This window comes from Trachurus trachurus (assembly GCF_905171665.1).
Source record: "Trachurus trachurus genome assembly, chromosome: 6".
NCBI lineage: Eukaryota > Metazoa > Chordata > Actinopteri > Carangiformes > Carangidae > Trachurus > Trachurus trachurus.
Genome location: NC_139897.1, coordinates 7,819,089 through 7,836,193, shown reverse-complemented (window position 1 = coordinate 7,836,193; position 17,105 = coordinate 7,819,089). Strand labels below are relative to the sequence as shown.

At 43.8% G+C, this 17,105-nt stretch overlaps 2 protein-coding genes across 3 annotated transcripts; both read left to right on the top strand.

The window, feature by feature from the left end:
- The first annotated feature begins 1,804 nt into the window (after positions 1-1,804).
- Positions 1,805-9,153, top strand: samtor (S-adenosylmethionine sensor upstream of mTORC1). 2 transcript variants are annotated; one of them, XM_083973216.1, is made up of 5 exons: positions 1,805-2,018; positions 4,579-4,720; positions 4,866-4,994; positions 6,103-6,217; positions 6,543-9,153. In XM_083973216.1, exons 1-5 carry the CDS (start codon positions 1,859-1,861, stop codon positions 7,173-7,175), a joined length of 1,179 nt encoding a protein of 392 aa, XP_083829342.1. In that variant the 5' UTR covers positions 1,805-1,858; the 3' UTR covers positions 7,176-9,153. The 2 variants fall into 2 exon arrangements, with proteins under 2 accessions (XP_083829342.1, XP_083829343.1); XM_083973217.1 differs by lacking the exon at positions 1,805-2,018 and adding an exon at positions 4,007-4,421.
- Positions 9,154-10,155: 1,002 nt separating this feature from the next.
- On the top strand, positions 10,156-16,620 carry tmem168b (transmembrane protein 168b). The gene is made up of 5 exons (XM_083972964.1): positions 10,156-10,948; positions 12,133-12,826; positions 12,933-13,075; positions 13,730-14,004; positions 15,220-16,620. Exons 1-5 carry the CDS (start codon positions 10,506-10,508, stop codon positions 15,765-15,767), a joined length of 2,103 nt encoding a protein of 700 aa, XP_083829090.1. The 5' UTR covers positions 10,156-10,505; the 3' UTR covers positions 15,768-16,620.
- Positions 16,621-17,105: the final 485 nt, after the last annotated feature.

The following is a 17,105-nucleotide window of genomic DNA, read 5'->3' as shown; positions in this document are numbered from 1 at the left end:
CATCCAAAGAAACACTAAACATATTTGTCAGACATACGGAAGGGTTTATCTGTTTGGGACAGTGGAACCTGTGTTATTGCCTTGCAATAAAATCCATGTGAACAATAATTATTAATCTTGGCCACGTATCACCAGATCATGTTGGCTGACCCCTGGACTACATATTCTGATCATGACTGGAGTGTTAATAGCCATTACAACAACAACAAACAGCAGTTAGCTTGCTGACCTGTCTTCATTACTATACTATGCCAGTCTGACCTCATGGGACATTTATCATTCAAGTGTAGAGGTAAATCAAACGTTTGAGTAAGCCTTGGAAGTCAGGAAGTATTCTACAAATATGTAGTAGTGTTGTCTTCATGGATATAGAAGGCCTATAAATAACATTTCTTGTTTATTCAATGAAACATTCACATAGGGAAATGGATGATTTGTGATCTGAACCACAATGTAGAGGAATGGAATTCAAATGAATAGCCTACAATAAAGATAGATCAGCAATAGAAAACAATGACATACATTACACTTGAGCAGGCTTATATCACTTTGTTTCCTGGTTATGACTAGTAGATTTAATGTGAGACCTCACATGATGTTGCTCCATTAATATCATCTAACACTGAAATAGTTGTATGGTGTAATTACATCCCGTCCATGACAGTATCACAGTGATATCTGCGGTAAAATAAACAGCGCAGTTAGCTGTCATGTGCTGCATGTTATTTTTGGGGAGGGAGTAATGGTTATACTCTGTCAAGGGATTTAAAAGAATGTATAACTTCAGTCTGGAAAACAGTGCTTTATGCAACCATACTGCTCCTTATTTCACTGAATTACACTTTAAGGACAAATGCAATTTAGGAACCTGGGATTTATTTTATGTTTTGCATATGATCATAATTTCACTACTGTACAACTGAACATAATTAAACTTTAAATATATTAAACCTGACGGGAGTCAATCTCGTTTTAATTCCCGGTCCCAATTGGGCCTTTCTAGGTCGAGTTTACATACTCTCCCTGTGCCAGTGTTGGTCCTCTCCAGGTTCTCCAGCTTCCTCTTACAATCCAGATCAAGACATGCACACAGGGTTAGGTGATCAAAATTGAGGGCTATGACCTACTTTCTCTTTTTGTGAAGTGCCTTGACACAACTTATGTTGTGAATTGGCACTATATAAATGAAATTGACTTGTCTTGACTATAACTCATTTCTGGGCCTAATCAGATTACCTTGCTGAGGCAGTTAGCCAAAGGTCTTTTCTATGGAGCGGGTCTGTGCCAAATCACTGTAAGCTGAACCACACACTAGTATGAGCATGTTGTTGTTCTAGGTTGTGTTTCATAAAATAATAAAAAAGTAATATTAGACACCATTTACCGTATAGTGTCGTTTGGCTGTGCAAATAGGCCTAAATAAATAATTAGGCTATGTTTAGTAATTTAATTTAAAATAAATAATATCCCAATCAGCGGTTAAAATCCGAAAGAAATAGAGAAATCAGTAGCATGTGTTGAAATTCCTAGCACATCAAACAACTGTTTGCGTAATTATTTCCGACATAAATGAAGAAAACACGGTTTTCTGTCATGTCATGCGGTGGTTGAGACATAACTTCAGGAGTACTCGAATTTACGAGATGCACTGAAACGCTCCACCACGCCCCCCTCCAGACTTCAGGTACGCTTCCAGGCCTGTGATTGGACGACGGGCTGTCAGTTCTTCGGCGTGCTTGTCAAAGCCCACCAATGAGCGCGCGTGTTGTTGGCCGGTGCGCCGGTTCGCCGGTCGGGTTGCAGCTTGGAAAAGGGGGAAGCAACTGGCGGAGGCAGGCAGCATCGGCGGTGCGGTGCTATGGACCCCAGGGACAATGTCGAGACAGGGGAGACGGAAAACCACCAGGAGCTGTTCTACATGCCCATTCCCGACGGAGCACCGTGCAAGAGGGAGCAGGAGAAGTTGTCAGGGGTCGTCAAAAACGTCCACAGAAAACTGCGCAGGAAATACAGAGAGGGTAAGCAGCAGCAGCCTCTGTGGGCCCCTCTGTTTGTCTGTGGCCCTGCAGCCAAGGGGCTAACTCTGAGCGTTAGCTGAAAAAACACCGAATTATATCCTTTCCGCTAACTTTAACGCTACCAACATTAGTGGTCCGTGTCGCTAACCCTGCTGGCGGACGGTGTCGGTGAGAGGCCGGGGCCGGCTGTCTGTCTGCTGTGGAGGCAGCCTGCAGTCGACAGCACTGAGGGTTACATTCAGCAAGCAAGGCCTTTAAAGCTACTTATCAGTAACATTACATGGGCTGCAAAAGCTGCTGCTGTTTCTAATCACATGTCTCTACTGTAAACATGGATTCTCTGTCTTCTAAAACCTGCGTGAGCCGCCGACATAGACTTTTTATGGCTTTACTAATGAGAGCCTGTCTGTTGACAATGAATGGACTTCTATTGCCTCTCTATTGCCAATAAGTGTGTGGACTGAGCAAACACTTAGTGCAACTTTTAAAACCATATTAGCTTCTAAATACTGGGATCAATCAAAACAAGGCATGATCCAACAGATCACATTTCTTACTGTAAGTGCAGATATATGGTGAAGATATCCTAGTGGTATGGGACATGTAGCCTATTTCATAATGTAGTGTGTGTATGTATATATTTATTTATTTTAAGTATATTTTTTTGCCTTTCATTGATAGGATTGTTGAGAGAGACAAGAAATGGGGAGGCAGAGGGAGGGGGAATGACATGCAGCAAAGGGCCACCTGATTCGGGATTCGAACCAGGGCCCAACAATGTAGTACCATTTGTAGAAAATCCAAGAGACATTTGATAGACATAGACATAGTGTTTGTCTGTTTAATCCAGTGAAATAGCCTAACTACCTGACGGTTCTAAGTTAAGAAGTACTTGCTCATTGATTTGCAGCACCACCAACGATTGTCAATTGAGAACAAAGATTTTCTTTTTTATTTGTTATGTCAGTAGATAGCCCAACCCCATCAACTGTTGTTCCTAGTGTTTATTTTCCGAGACATGCAACTGTAAGGCAAGAAGTCTGGCATCATGTCAGTGAGAGTGTCCACGCTGCCAACAGAAGGTAAAGCGATTGATTGCTCATGTCCAAAACGACTCGTCTTTGTCTAGTTTCCTATTATGAGTCAGTCTGGAGAGGAATCATGTAAAAATGGGAAGTTTGGAAAACCCCTTTCACAACTCATCAGCACACCGACAAATAATATCTGATTGTCTCTCTCTCCGTCGCTCTCAGAAGGAGAAGCTGGACATTTTCTATACAGCACGGACTGTGGGGTTTATTCCAGCAGACTCACAGACTGTTTTGTATTTTTTTTTTTGTGCCAACCACCGAATGCTGAAGTGGCCTGGATTGAAAAACTTGTCACAATACAGTACCCACACAGAGGCTTAGTGCTGTTGTTGTCTCTGGTTTTCTCTTTCTGAGGAAAGGCACAGTTCTACCGAAGCCTGTGTGGGAGGGCAAGACCGAAAAACAAATCCACAGCAGGTGCAAACAATCTTTATCTTGACAAAAGACAACTTGGCATTAGTTCATCTCTCTCTTGTAATTTTAGCACAACACAGAATTGTTTTAATTTTAACTAAGCAGGTATAAAAGCCACACGGACCATAACTTGATTGTAACCTGCTTGAATGCCTGACTGCTTTGTTTCATTTACCGCCTCTGAATCAAGCAGTCAAAAAGTTTCTCTGATCTCAAAGTAAATGGCACAGGCGAAACTTCTCTCTCCTTTCCAGTCACCAGGCTCTTGCAGCTGCAGCACATGCAGCCACATTGTCTGTTATCAGTCATGCGACAAGCACTAAAGACGCACTAGAAGAGGTAAAGGTTTGCTGCCGGGCTCTGCCTCACTCGTCCGCCCTGAAAAACACCACAGCAATGGCAAGCTTGACGTCCGTGTTAAATCAGGAAATATTCAGAGAAAGAGAGAGACTGGCTGTTTGTTTTGGAGATGGCAGAGAGAGGCTGTCCTGCTAACAGACCTCATGATTGGTTAATAAGTAAAGCATGATCCAGGAGGCTTGGCATTGAATCACAGTCCTCGGTCATGCTCTCGGAGCGTTGCTGTTTACCACCACTCCTCCTCCTGTTGTCCTTTCATTTCTGTAAATCTGATAAAGACCTTCTCCTTGCGGTCATGGGATTTCTCCCCTATCAGTGTGTTTGCCTTTGCCCCAGGCCGTAAACTTCTGACACTGCTGTGGAGATGTGCTGGGGGGTATTTTTGTGGACGTTATTATTACCTTGGCTGTAAGAGGGTGATTTTTTTTTCTTTTTTTTTTACTGAAAGAGAGCCACTTCTGTTCTGGAGTCAACATGTAGCAGTATTTTTTTTCCCCCCAGAGGAGCACAGTCATGTTTTGGTGACCAAAGTTGGCAAGTAGGTTGTGAATGTTTGCTACTTGTTGTGGACTTGTCAGACAAGCAGAGGAGAAAACTCGGACCAGTTTCTTGAGCTAACTTTGTTAGTTGTGAGCTCTAGTTTAATTTTTTTGTTGAATAATTCTCTCCCATTTTTACTGTTGTTTCCCCCTCAGTGGGCGACTTTGACAAGATCTGGCGCGAGCACTGTGAGGATGAGCAGACACTGAGCGAGTACGCCCTCGCCATGAAGAACCTCGCAGACAACCACTGGACCAAAAACTGCGAAGGAGAGGGACGCATCGACTGGTGTCGCAGGTACGGGCCGCCGACCTCGGGGTTCAAGACCTCGTCACCGTGAGATCTGACTCATCCGGAGCTGTAGGATAGGATGTGCTTAAGTGTGCGGCCGTTCTCACTTTCACACGGAGGTTTATGTAATGTTTTGATTCCACTTCCACAGTGTCTGCCAGGAGTATTATTTGGATGGTGGGATGAAAAGAATGTTAGAAAAAGATAAGAAGAGTGCCATGCTTGGACTGGGTTTGACTGCAGCGTCTGTAAGTGCCCAACCGTACAACACCATACCCAGGTGAGTCAGACTGTTAGTGTTTCTACATTTACCTGCCATAAGTGTATAGATCCTGGAATGTATGTCCCAGTTTTATACAAATTGTAAACAAGCAAACACTTTGCACTGGTCTGTATAGTACACTGTTCTTAAAGTTAATAATACACCGAAAATGAACACTGTATTGTTTCATTGTAATATGTGCACTTGTGCAAATGTATGCCATTCTTAAATAGTGGTTCCATTGCAAATCTAGAGAAATTGACATTAGATGAATTTTCACAATTGCCTAATACCACTTTGCTACAGATAAGATTTCAAAGGCCCACAAAGCCAGTGAAGGCAAAATGTATGTTTATTTTTTATTTTTTGCTAGTATTAAAGTCTTGCTGCCAAGAAATATATAATATAAAGTTTGAACAGTCCTCCCTCGGGACAGAAGAGGAGCAGTGAGAAAAATACATTACTTATGTTAAAAGCCTTTATGTAAGACCACTTCAAATTCTACAGTTCAGCTATAGTCTCTTTTTTAAATTACTAAAAGTCCAAAAAAGTGTGTCATTTTGCTCAGTCGGTAGAGAAGGCACCCCATATACAGAGGTTATAGTCCTCACTGCAGCCGGTCCTGTATCGAATCCCAACCCATTGTTGCGCAGCGTGTCATTCCCCCTCTCTCTCTGCCTCCCCATTTCCTGTCTCTCTTCACTGCGCTATCAATTAAAGGGAAAAAGCCCCAAAAATATACTAAAAAAAAAAAGAAATCCCCAAAAAATGTTGAATAGCAACATGGTCCGATCAGTTAGCATCATTATCAGCTGCACAACATTATCTCATGAGCGCTGCATTTCTAATCCACCTATTTATAGCTTCCATTTTAAATGCCTTTTAAAATAAGTTAATGTGGTCTGCACTCACTGATACATTGTTACTGACAGAAAATCAGTATTATTCCTGATCACTTAAATGAGAGTCTTTTTTATTCTAAAGCAGACTTTCTGTAACATGTGGCAGAGGGAAATTCAGTCAACTCTAACATATAATATCCATATGCATTTGCCTATAAGTTTTTTTCATGTGTGTGATGTTGGGATGTTTTGCTGTAGTTGACACTCCTACATTTGTGTTACAGTTCCATATCCCAGCTGGGGAAAATGCGTCTTCTTGACGTGGGAAGCTGCTTCAACCCTTTCTTGAAGTTTGATGAATTCCTCACCGTTGGTATTGACATAGTGCCTGCAGTTGAGGTACGAGTGCTCGTCGATACTTTTTTTTTTTTTTGACATTGTGTTTATGAATCTTGTAGACACAAATAAAAATGCATGCAGTGTCTCGATGCTGGCATTACAGAGGAAAAGCAACACCAGAAGTGACTCATGCAGGAGTACCAGCGCTGTGGTTAAGGAGTCTGTGAACAAATTCAGCAGAAAGCAGAACAAAGAGCGCTTCACATTCTGCAGCTGCAAGAAGTGAAACTAAATGTTTGGAGTTACACTGGTATGTGTTTTTTAAAAATCACATTTGAACCGTGTTCCTCATGCCGTGTCGTTGCCTCCTCTCTCTCTCATGCAGAGCGTGTACAAGTGCGACTTCCTCAACCTCCAGCTCCAGCAGCCTCTCCAGCTGGCGGGCGACGCGGTCGAGGCCTTCCTCCGCCAGCTCCACAACCCCATCGACGCGCTGCCCGCCCAGCTCTTCCACGTGGTGGTCTTCTCGCTCCTCCTCTCCTACTTCCCGTCGCCGTACCAGCGCTGGATCTGCTGCAAGAAGGCGCACGAGCTGCTGGAGCTGCACGGCCTGCTGCTCATCATCACGCCCGACTCGTCCCACCAGAACCGCCACGCCCTCATGATGCGCAGCTGGCGCGTGGCGGTGGAGTCGCTGGGCTTCAAGCGCTACAAATACGTCAAGCACTCCCACATGCATCTCATCGCCTTCCGCAAGGTGTCCCTGGCCACCACCAGCGACCTGGTGTCCCGCAACTACCCCGAGATGCTCTACATCCCTCAGGACTTCCACTCCAACGAGGAGGAAGACTGTGCCGACGTGCCCGTGCAGGCGCGCTCCGAGTTTGAGGATGACCAGCTGGCTTGGAGCTTCATGGAGCTGCCTGACACGCCCTACGATTCAGATTCCGGAGAGAGCCAGAGCAGCTCGGTGCCGGGCTTCCACGAGCTGGAGGACCCCATCCTGCTTCAGAGCTAGGCTACACCAGCTACCCCCCTTCCTCCCCTTCTCCCACCCTCACTCCCTCCCATCCCGTAACTGTCACCTCCCCTTCAACTGCTGCGCTGCCAAAATTTAACCTGCTGCATTTTTCTCCACCTTCTCCCCCTCCTCTCTCCCTCTCCTTTAAAACAATGCAGTTTGCACAGTGTGAAAGAGAGAAGTTTACAGATTATTTTCTCATATCCGCACTCCTACGTGAGTGCACACACATACACGCACACATATATACACATACACACACACACTAAGATGGATATATTTTGATAAATAGCTAGGTTTTTTAAGAGTTGGAAAGTGAACTCCCTTAAGATACCTTAACTCCCCGCTCCTTAATTTCCTTCCCATCTTCCAATCAGCTCTCAATAACAAAAAGTCAGCTTGTCTACATTCTGTACTCAGTCTCTATTTAAATAAGCTAGTGTGGCAGGCTGCTTAGTTTAAAAGCCAAATACAGCAAATCGAGCAGTCTGATAGGAGTTTTGATTGCACTGGAGAGACCGAGATGAAAATGACTGGACTTGGTACGCTTGCTTCTGTCACAGTCATGCAGCTAGACTTTCTGAAAATTCTTGATGTGCATTTAGTTTTCCAAGACAAAAAAAAAAAGAAAAACGTTCATTGTTTTGAAATATATATTCTCAACAGTCAAAAAACATTGGTGTTGTCCAGTGTAAAGTGTGGCAATGCCATTTTAACTTGGCATCCTTATGAATGAATTGTGTATCTTTTACAAGAAAGTGGTATTTGTAGCATTTTAAAACATTTTCAGAACCATACGGTAGGAGTATTACTAGGTTTACTAATGTGAAACTGTAACTGTGTTTACTCATTGTGTAACAAGGTACGAGTGTTTCAAAGTAGGTATTACACTTTTTTTTTTCCTCCTCTCGTTGTCCTCACAGAAAATAATAATAATAATAATAATAATAATAATAATGAATCCCTTCTGTTAGAATTCCAGCGCATTTTTTTTTTCTCAAGCAGAGAAATGGTACAACACTGCAAGTCAGTGACCCATATCAGATGGACCTTACAGCACCAGTATCCTTTGACACAATTTTGTAACTTTGTGAAAAATACAGTTAAAAAAATACTCTGCCGCCAAAAAAAAAAATCCAGATACGAGACAGAAAAATTCACCTCGACAAAAGAGATTTGCACTAATTTACTGTTTTGTCATACAGGTGAGATATTGTAGATTTTAGCAATAGCGAGGAAGACCAGATGTGAGGATAGTGTATCCTGCAGGGGGAGGTTTTTAGCTAAAGACACTACCAGGTGAAATGTCAGTGTGTGTTCCTGCCTGTTCCGGAGCAGGCCAAATGTGTGGGTGTGGCTGGATTTGTGAGTGTGAATGAAGGACTGAATTTACTTGATGTGTGTTTTTGTTTTTCCTCTTTCTTTTTTTTTTCTTTTTTTGTCTGTGGCACTTTATCATTGATCTCAAAGGGTGTCACAAAAAGTAATTATTTTCCTATGATGACAATTTTACAACCGATACGATGAGCCCATAACATCAGTGAGTCTTAAGGTGCCTTCTTTGTTCACATTTACGTTGCAAGCAGACTTTTCATGACCTTGGAGGAAGTGAAATTCATACCTTTCACAGAAGATATCCAGCTTCTTTGGCCTGACAGTACATACAGACTATCCAGTTAACAACAAACATTTCCAGTGTTTAATGCAGTGTGTTGTTGCCATTCCCATATCATTTTCCAGTAATGCACATCTCTCTGCTGTTATCTCCTTTGTTTGAACAGAAAAAAAACAAAAAAAAACAATATCATACATACTCAGCCTCTGAAGAAGCATGTTTTGTGACTGATTGGTGCATTTGTCTTCCAGTGTTTCTTTTGGCCCATTTGCATGAGATGGTTCATCTTCATTATCAACGTTTTCAACAATGCAGAACAATGTGTGCTTATAGTATGGTTGTATTTCTCTTTTATAAATGAATGTAAACGAAAAGAGTCTGAGCTTTTTTTTTTGTGGGTGTGTGGGTTGTGCCGATATTTTTGCATATTCAAATAATCAAGGTCATTGATTGACTGTCCTTTAGATGTATTGAAAATTAAAATCATCAGTAAAGTGTGATACACACACACACACACACACACAAATGGGTACATAGGTAAGGTCAGTGTACTATAACTACCCTAGAAGGCCCTTAGGCCGTTTAGGCACAGAGGTTATGTACCCATGTTCTCTTTTTTTTCTTTTTTTTCCTCAAGAGTGGGGAAGTCACTCCTTCAGTCAGAGAAACATTTTGATTAAAATGCACGACAAACACTCTTAACTTTATAATAATATATCAAATGTATATGCTTTCTTTAAGGCGAGACACTATTGTATCAGCAACAAATTGTAAAAGAATCATTGACAGTAACAATTTATGGAATTTTACAATACAAATCTTTAAAGGTCCTTTTCCCAAAATGAGTTTTTCCTTATACTCTGAGCTAGAAATCTCTTCCAGTTTTATTCCTTTCTATATTCTACAGTGGGGTTTGTTGATATATATATTTATACAACATCTTATTCCTAAAAACATGGCAAGTTTTTTTTAGAGCTGGTGACAGTATTTTCTCGTATATGGAGTGATAAAAAAGAGATATCCAAAATCCTCTCTGTAAAATCTTTTGACTCTAATGTCAACAAAATAAAACAAGAATTTAAAAAGTAGCTTTATCCAATGTTCAGATTTCTGTTCTGGCAAAGTATGCAAATAAGCCCATATTTAGTAGGCTACATAATGCTTCATTTACATATTTAAACATAAAATAATTGTCTTTATGTAAGTAATAAACTCGGGAAGTTTCATGGTTATATCTCCGTTTATTTTTTTATACTTTTGTGTCAGCTTTAAAAAAAGAAAAGAAAAATGAAGAAAAAAGGCGTTTGCTTAACATGTTTGACCCTCGGCGCTGGCCGTAGTCGGAGGTAGTGTCATGGCGACTGTCATCTGACTCAAAACTTTTGACGTGACAAACTTTTTGAACTGATATGTCTCTGACTGTCCTGACAGCTGCTTTCCGGACGTTTCGTATCACCGGCTTGGAAACCGCACCAGACACCAGGTGAAAAACAACGAGAAACAACCACCTTCAAGATGTAAATGTTGACGTTGCTGACGTTGACCGGTGCAGGATGCAGCGCCGATAGCTAACGGTAGCTAAGCTAACCACTCAACCAAGTCAGCTCCACTTTGTGCCGGTGTCGCGGGATTTCAAATGTCAAACCCGGCGCTAACCCGACCGTAACTCACAAAGTGCCTGTGTTTTGGGGGGCAGTCTTTTTCATATCAACATGTGTCGTTTTCTACGCTACTGTGTGAGCCACTGCCTCCACGCAGCGATGACCCGGCTGGAGGAGGTGAACGGAGAGGTGAGCATGTGGTCGTCGGTCCGGTGGCTGGGCTACCTGTCCGGTCTCAACCTGCTGCTCGCGCTGTGCCTGGGGCTGTACGCCCGCTGGGAGCGGACCGCGGACTCCAGCCTGCTCGTCGTCTTCGTGATGGCTGTGTTGGTCCTGGGGGTCGCCGGCGTGCTGCACTACTACTGGGGCATGGAGAGGATGAGCCTCAGCCTCCTCCACCTGTGGCTCGGCTTCCTGCTGGGGCTGCTCTGCTTGTTCCAGAGCCCCGGCCTGCAGGACGACGTGAAGGAGCGGGCGGCCAACTACATGCTGCTGGCCAGCGTGACCCTGAGGACGCTGTGGGCTCTGCTGGAGAGGCTGCTGGGCTGCACCAGGTAACCAGCTTTTTAGTCTCAACATGGGTGACCTGTCCTGCACTCGGTACCTGGCTGAATGCATCCTATGTGGCTGCTCTTTTGATGTTCATTTCTTCTAGTGTCAATGCTTTAGTCAAGGGAGATGAACAGCCTAAATTTGCAACTTTTGCAGAATGCATTTGTGTTTCATTCCCAAGTGAAACTAGATACAAAACTATCTGAGATGAAGTGACTGTCTGAGTTTACAGAACTACAATATTTTATTCTGATGAGACTCCCGATGTTGTAGCCAACCAACATCTAATAGTTCACTTAACATGTGGAGGATATTGAGATATCTTGATGTGAACATAATATATCTTTTTCACATGTCATTTCTGAAAGTTATTATTTAAAGGGATAGTTCAACATTTTTGGCAAATTGGCCCATTGCCATAATCGCTATAGTCATAGCAGGTTTGTTACCTTTATTTGTAGGTGTAAGCTATTTTTAGAATGGCGGAGCAGAGCCACGAGCTGCTCAGAGCTACGCTACAGAGGCTAATGGGATTTATTGGTTTCCCTCATCAAACTCATCAAATACACAATCCAACAACTCCAAAATGCTCTCTTGGACAAGTTGTGACCTGCACATTCGCCACGCTATGAGGTCATAACAGAACTTCACGAGACAGAGTTGTTTTCAAGGTAAATTCATGCAAAACAGCTGATGCCATTCCTGTCAGGGGCAGTTTCTCGGCAAGCAGTCTCTGCATTTGCCTCGAAAACAACTCTGTCTCGTAACGTTCAGTTATTATCTCATAGTGTGGTGAATGTGCAGGTCACAACTTGTCCACCAGAGCGTTTTGGAGTTGTTGGATTGTGTATTTGATGAGTTTGATGAGGGAAACCAAGAAATCCCATTTGCCTCCGTAGCGTGGTTCTGACCAGCTCTGCTCCGCCGTTCTAAAAACATCTTGCACCGACAATTAAATGTAACAAACCTACTCCTAAAACTATAGGGATTATGGCAATGGGCCAATTTGCCAATATGTTGAACTATCCCTTTAAGTTTGTGGTTGTAACATGACAAAATGTGGAAAAGTTCAAGGGGTCTGAATACTTATGCAAGGCGCTCTATATTGTTCCAGTATAACCTGCATTAGGAATACAGATATTTTCATTATTAAAATAACGCCCGTACCATGTGGTTGTTGTTCCAGGTACCGCCCGGCCTTCCTCACCTCGGCGGAGCGGCTGGAGCTGGCGGGCTTCGCTGTCGCCAGCACGGCGCTGCTCATCCAGAAGTCGCTGAGCGTGATGGTGCTGGTGGTGGCGCTGGCCACGGTCATGGTGGCCCTCCGGATGAAGGCGGTCCTGGCTCTTCCCAACCTGGCGTGCTTCGCCGTCATCACCGGGGTGCTGTTCTTCAAGTCCCTGAGCGTCACCACCAACCCGTTCGCCCTGGCCTGCTTCTTCAGCCAGCTCATCTGCGACCCGCTGCTGGACGTCTACTTCAGCGGCCTGTCGGTGACGGAGCGCTGGCAGCCCTTCCTGGTGTGGAGGGGCCTGTGGCGCCGGCTGTCCCTGCTGCCTCTGCTGGCGGTGGAGGTGGCCTTCGTCGCCCTGGCCTCCCGGAAGCTGACGGACCTGGACCAGTGGTACCTCATGATCCCCGGCTTCGCGGTGTGCGTGCTCTTCTGGTCCGTCTGCCACCTGGTGTTCGTGATCAGCGTGTGGGGCTTCCACACCAAGCTCAGCGACTGCCAGAGGCTGTGCCTGTTCCAGGGGTCAGGGGTCAACGGGCTGGACAAGATCATGGCCTCCAAAGGCATGAGACACTTCTGCCTCATCTCCGAACGGCTGGTTCTCTTCACACTAGTGACAACCGTGGCTCTTGCTGCTTTTTGCTGGCAGGTATGGGCAACTTGTATATTTGTGCTGTATAATTTTCATATTATTTATCTTCTCATAAATTCAAGTCCTAACCAGTGTGTAACTGAGTTGTACATGTGCTATTCAGGCCTCCAGCAGCATCTTTGTGAGCATGTTCCTGCTCGTCCTGCCATTGGAGTGTCTGTTCCATGGACTTTTCCACGAGCTCGGGAACAGTCTGGGAGGAACTTGTGTGGGCTACGCAGTGGTCATCCCCACCAACTACTGCAGGTACTGTGTAGTCCCCCGCCCTATAATACCGTTATATATGTTAATTCATAAACCGAGCAGATTTAAACACTTTAGGGTTATTATTTACGGTCCTTTTCCACTAGCACGACGCGGTTCTACTCGGGGTTGTTGTTTTGTTTTGCGGAGTCTCGCGCGAGACCCAAGTTGACACGCTCGGTGTGTTTACGTGCAGTCGGAAGCTCCCGTTTGTGTCATAAACATAGGAATATCAACTCTTGCCTTGCTTGAAGTAAACAAACTTCTCGTTGCATGTTTGAGTGGAAAAACAGCAGCAATTAAACAGAAAATCTTCAGATTCCTTCTTTTAGACCTAAAATGTTAGGAAAATACAGCCCAGAGTTGAATTTGCTCGGAATTGTCCTTTAACTCTATAATGATCTATCAAATGGACAAAAGAGCGTAACCTTGGGTCACATTGGGGAGGTTACAATCTCTGCCCATATAAGGATTTTTTAAAACAAAAAAGTCAGCGTGTATCTGATTGCAGGTGCAAAATCATTAAGGAAAGCACGATGCAATTACGAGCCATCTTAAACTTGGCTGTGTGACTTGACCATGACATTAGTCAAGAAGTGATGTCTCTACAGCTGAAGGGAGCTTGTTAAAATCCCTCTGTTTTTGTGTGTCCTGCAGCCCTGACGGTCAGCCCATGCTGCTGCCTCCGGACCAGGTGCAGGAAATGAACAGACGCTCCACAGGCATGCTGAACAACGTGCAGCGTTTCTTCGCCCACCACCTGATCGAGACCTTCGGCTGTGACTATTCCACCAGCGGGGTGACTCTGGAGGCCCTGCAGGCCAAGATGAAATCCTTCCTGGAGCTCCGCACGGCAGACGGCCCTCGCCACGACACCTACGTGATCTTCTACAGCGGCCACACTCACAGAACGGGAGAGTGGGCACTGTCAGGTGGGAGGAGCGCCGTTTTTCTGTCAATAACTGACATTTAAATGCTAAAATAATCACCATGAGATAATCTGCAGCAAATAATAATCTATTAGGTGCGTTGCTGTGATGTGATGAAGTATCTCTACGTTTTCTATGTGAGGTTGAAGTCTCTTTATTTGGTTGCATGCTGTAGTGGTGTAGTTATCAGTAGGGTCTAGTTTTATCTGTAGTTTCCATTTTTTTTACTCTAATCTTCAACAATTCAGACATTCTTCAACCATCTCATGCAAATCAAGCTCATTCTCATAAGTTCTTTAAGTCTACAGCTTCATCATTGTTCTTTAATAAACATGCGTCCTGCTTCTCTGACACATGAACCTCTGAAAAGATGCAGTAAACTCACTCTCCATGTTTCCCAGGCACACACCTCATTTTCAAATGTTATCCTCCAGCAAAAAACAGTTGGCATTATCGATTCTACAAACCGGATAGCAGGCGGTATCATAAAAATGCAGGATTTTCAACATTTTCTTCTTTCCCTTTTATATTTCTATTGCTTTTATCTCTTTTTTTATAAGTATTTTTTTAGGGCATTTTTGCCTTTTAATTGATAGGTGCAGCGAGGACCACAGCCGGTGCACACGGGGCGCCCTCTGCACCAACCGAGCCAAACGACGCCCCTGCTTTTACCTCTTTTAAAGACATTCATGTCTCATCTTACAAGTTCTGCTTTTCTGTAGCTTCAGCTTTTTCAGCTTTGCTTCAGCAATGTTCAGCCCTCAACATTCACATGCATCTTCCCCAGGAAATGTATTTTCTAGTTCCCTTTAAGTTAACACTAAACGTGCTAAACTGAAATTTCTTCCAGTTAGCTGGTTAAAGATCAGTCCAGTTGAGTGGAGAGTGGAGCTGTGGTCAGGGAGGAACAGTTCCTCAGCAGGAAGTGTGACAACACAGTTCCTCATGTTTGGCCAATAAGAGACAGATAAGGAATATCTGCCATCTATAAATATTTCTCATATTTCTTCTCTCTCACATGATTGTGTGATTATGTTTAATGTTGCCTTCTTTTTGTTTTACTATTAGGACTTTTTGTGTATTTAATACGGACAATACCCTCTATGATTATTGTAGCTGATGTATCTGAAATCCCGTCCTCAGCAGCAGCAGCTCGTTCCACTCGTACACTTTTAATCAGTGACGTGCTGCTGTGTGTGTGTGTGTGTTCTCCATCAGGAGGAGACACTCTCCGCCTGGATCACATCCTGGAGTGGTGGAGGGAGAAGAACAGCAGCTTCTCCTCGCGCCTCATTCTGGTGCTGGACTGCGACAACTCGTCGCCGTGGGTGAAGGAGGTGAGGAAGGCGGAGGGCGTGTACGTGGCGGTGCAGGGAGCCACGCTCGCCCGGGCGGCGGACGTGGAGCTGCAGGACCCGCCGCAGCTCGGGGACTTCACCTCCCAGTGGGTGGAGTACAACTGCAACACGAACAGCAGCATCCAGTGGTCGGAGCGCGGCCGGGCCGTCTCGGCCGCCTACGGCATCTCCAGACACTGGGGCGACTACGCGCTGCACCTGCCCACGGGAAGCGACCTGACCAACCACTGGAGCATGTACTTCCCCCGGCTCACCTACCCCGCCGTCCAGTTGGCGCTGTGGTGCGGCAGCCTCAACCTGCTGTGGATCTGCGGCGTCTGCCTGCGATGTCTCAAGAGGGTCAAGCTCAACTGGTTTCCACCGGCGATACTGGACACCGGCCAGGGCTTCAAACTGGTCCGATCTTAGAAACACAAAGCCTATTTTGTACATATACTCCACACATACCAGCTTCTGAAGGTCGCATACAAAGAAATAGGCAGCTACTGGATCATAAACCTGTCACTAACCAGTGTCCTTACTGCAAAACTAATCCCCTAGTTACTGATGTGGTGCATTTCGTCTTTTTATTATCAGTTTTTATACTCTTTGCAAATTATTTTGTTAATGTGCATTTTTAGCTTTGATTTTTGAGATCTTTAACATCCCTTTTAAAATGTGTTCATTTGTGGGATGATACTAAGCACATATTGACTATTTTGCACAATTTTGCATTGGTGCCTTACCATCAAACCACCAAAGAACATGAGACTGATGTTTTGAAACCTCAAACCGAAGAGGCTGTGGTACATTCAGAGGTAAAGGAAGATCTCAGGCATAAATTATATTCTAAAGAGTCAGTCTCTAAATCTTTAAAATTTGATATCATATATATTTTTTGGAAATTGAAATGATTCCTCTTTGACTCCTCTGTACTTCACTATGCATTCTACGCTCAGAGCTTTTGAGTACCTTCTATGCACTGCTTTGTGTTTGTCGCAATTGTATTTTCTAAAAAAGAAAAACCTTTTGGAGGGGATCTTTAAATCCACTCCAGCTGCTTCAGGGAGTCCAGAATGTGTTTTGACTGAAATGATGAATGCAGCTCAAGCAGAGATGTGTGAGAGCTACAATATTTATGTAACAATAAACCCCAGACAGTCACTACACGTTGAAATCTATTTTCATTCTGGGGTTTATTGCAGTTTACTTGGCTATGCAAAGATTGTTCTGATCGGTTTAATGTGTATTTAAAGGAGCTGGTTGTAAGAGAACCAGTTGAACTATGCAATAAAAGACAAGTGGGACTTCACTGCTCGACTTCTTATTAACAGGCCTCTGTTAACTCCTCACTGGAAACATTCTGCCATTAACTCAGTGACGCAGGTTAGTTCATGTGTCAGGCACTGAGAGAATATCTGATATTCCATTCAGAAAGTGATTGGTCTATATGAAGAGAGCTGTTTATGAGGCTGTTGTCTCATGAATTATATCATTTGGACATGGTCCTGAAAAGGTTAATTTAGTTTGAGAGCAAAAAGTAATTTCTAGAAACATCTGACATTTTTAAAACCAAAGTAAATAGTTTTGTCATTACTTTATCTTTATATACACTGAATTATATTCTAGCCTATTAGCTTTTTTATTTTATTTTAAATAAACCTTTAAAGTGCCAGATTACTGAACAAAGCACTTTGCAATATTTCAAAGACCACTAGAGGAAAGTTTGGGCTTTGCTGTCTTAGGGCTGCTGACATGTGGACAGAT